The sequence below is a fragment of the Tupaia chinensis genome, unplaced genomic scaffold (genome assembly GCF_000334495.1).
Source record: "Tupaia chinensis unplaced genomic scaffold, TupChi_1.0 Scaffold138665_1, whole genome shotgun sequence".
Lineage (NCBI taxonomy): Eukaryota > Metazoa > Chordata > Mammalia > Scandentia > Tupaiidae > Tupaia > Tupaia belangeri.
In genome coordinates, this window is record NW_006198557.1 from 1431649 (window position 1) to 1434038 (window position 2390).

The 2390-nt window shown below is 47.7% G+C and overlaps 1 protein-coding gene across 1 annotated transcript in view; it reads left to right on the forward strand.

The window, feature by feature from the left end:
* Positions 1-2390, forward strand: part of COL5A3 (collagen type V alpha 3 chain) — a 47033-nt gene that overhangs the window by 6085 nt on the left and 38558 nt on the right. The window contains exons 6-7 of the mRNA XM_027765560.1: positions 81-182; positions 266-397. Of these exons, the coding sequence (XP_027621361.1) occupies positions 81-182; positions 266-397 (234 nt within the window). The remainder of the gene's footprint in view (positions 1-80; positions 183-265; positions 398-2390) is intronic.

The following is a 2390-nucleotide window of genomic DNA, read 5'->3' on the forward strand; positions in this document are numbered from 1 at the left end:
TTCCCTACAGCAAATCCTGTCTCCTCCTTTGCTTTCTCTTTGTCTTGGTTGACCAGATACTCCTTCTATCCCGTGTCTAGACCTCCATTGATGTGCCCAACACAGAGACACCATATACGACCCCCACGCCTTCCGTCATGACCACCACTGTGACTGTGGGGGACAATGTCACCATCCTAGAGGTCAGTGGGAAATATTCGATGGAGTGGGGCTGGCGGTGGAAGGCGGGGTCAGGGCAAACTCTGGTCTGTTCTTATGTCTTCAGAGGGGCCTGGACTCTGCACTGGGGACCCCGGAGAATGAGACAGCTGGTGAGGGTGAAGGAGGTAGCTCCAGCATGGGTCCTGACTTCAGGGCAGCAGAACAGCCGACGAGGACCGAGTTCCAGATCTTTCCAGTGAGTCTGGGGTGGGGGTGTTGGTGGAGGAAGGGAGTCCTACCCGGAGCCATGTGGAGCCACGTGGGTGCGTGTGCGTGCCCAAAATCCCGAGAAAAGAATGGAGAAGGGACTACGGCATGGCCATCCCCGCCAGGGGTGATTTCTCGCTTTCTGTCTCTCTGTCTCTCTCTGTTTGTCTGGCGAGCCCTCCCCCACAGGAAAAAAAAAAAAAAAAACCTCTTAAAAAAAAAAGCTCCCTCTACCTGCTGAATAGCATATGGACAGGAGGGGGCGCCAGAGAGCCAGCAGGGAAGCCAATAAGCAAGAGAGACGCAAAGTGGACCGATTGGAAACATGGTTTCTTTTATTTTCACGTTTTAATGAATTCTATATTTACTTTTGTTTATTATTATTATCTTTATTATTTTGATTCACCAGAGGGAGACACAGAGAGAGGGAAAGTGAGAAAGCAAACAGCCAGGCCCGGGACTCAAACTGCATTTCACCATACGGGAGTCCAACACCTTAACAACTGCACCACTTGCTGGCCCCCAAACGTCTTTTATTTCGGTTTTGCTGCTGTGGGTGGAGAAAGTTACCAGCATAGGCGAACTACTGAGTAAGAGGGGGACTCCTACAGAGGAAAGCCAGGCTCTTTTGGCAACACCTATTTGGCATCCAAATTAGAGACTTCGAATAGGCAATTGGGGGCCAGCAGGTGGTGTGGAAGTTAAGGTGCTGGATCTCAGCCATCATGGCTGACCGTGCGGTTCGAGTCTTGGGCCCGGCGGCTTGAAAAATCACACTGAGCACATGTGTGTGCATGCCCAAAACCCCAAGAAGAGAGTGGAGGAGAAGGGATTGCTGTGTGGCCATTCCCCCCAGGAGTGATTTCTCGCTTTCTCTCCCTCTCCCCGTCTCTGATGAAAGTGTGCACACTATGGCAAAACAAAAGCAAAACAAAAAACACAAAAACAAATGGCCAATCGATTAGAAGATTCTGGAGTTCAGGAGAGATGGATAAAGACTTGGGGCTTACCAATAAAGAGCTGGTATCTTGGGGCTGGCAGGTGGCATGGTGGCTAGGGTGCTGGCCTCTCACATGGCTGACTATAGTTCAAGTCCCGGACCTGGTGGCTTGCTTTCTCACTTTCCCTCTCTCTCTCTGTCTCTCTGTCTCTCTCTCTCTCTCTCTCTGCCTCTTTCTGGTAAAATTAAGATAAATGAATGAATAAATAAAATAAAATGAATAATTCTTTAAAAATAAATAGGTGAGGGGGAACCAGCAGTTAGCGTAATGGCTATGTCGCTGGACTCCCACGTAGTCGACTGCAGTTCGCGTCCCGGACCCGGTGGCTTAAAACTCACGCCGGGTGCGTGTGCGTGCGTGCCCAAGATCCCGAGAGGAGAATGGAGGAGAAGGGATTGCGGCGTGACCATCCCCCCTGGGGGGTGATTTCTCGCTTTCTGTCTCTATGTCTCTCTCTGTCTGTCTGGAGAGCGCATGCACCCTACTATAGCGAAAAAAACTCTCCAAATAAATAAATAAATAAATAAATAAATAGGTGAGGGACCAGCAGGTGGCATGGTAGTTAAGGTGCTGAACATTCCCACGTAGCCGACCACGATTCAAGTCCTGGACTTGGTGGTTTGCTTTCTCTCTCTCTCTCTCTGGTCAAATTAAGATAAATGAATGAATAAATGAAATTAAATAAAATAATTTAAAAAAACAAATAGGTGAAAAAACGACAATATAAGGGAACTTCAAAAAGTTCATGGAACATGGAATTATGTGTGAACTGATTTTACTGCAAAAAACGTTTGAAATCTATGCATAGGTTTTTCATGGTATGCATTTTTCTATGAACTTTTTGAAGATCTCTAATACAATAAAAAATATGCAATTGGGGCTGGCAAGTGTGGTGGTTTGGGTGCTGGACTCCCACATAGACAATTGTGGTTCGAGTCCCACACCTAGTGGCTTGCTTTCTTACTTTCTCTCTCTCTCTCT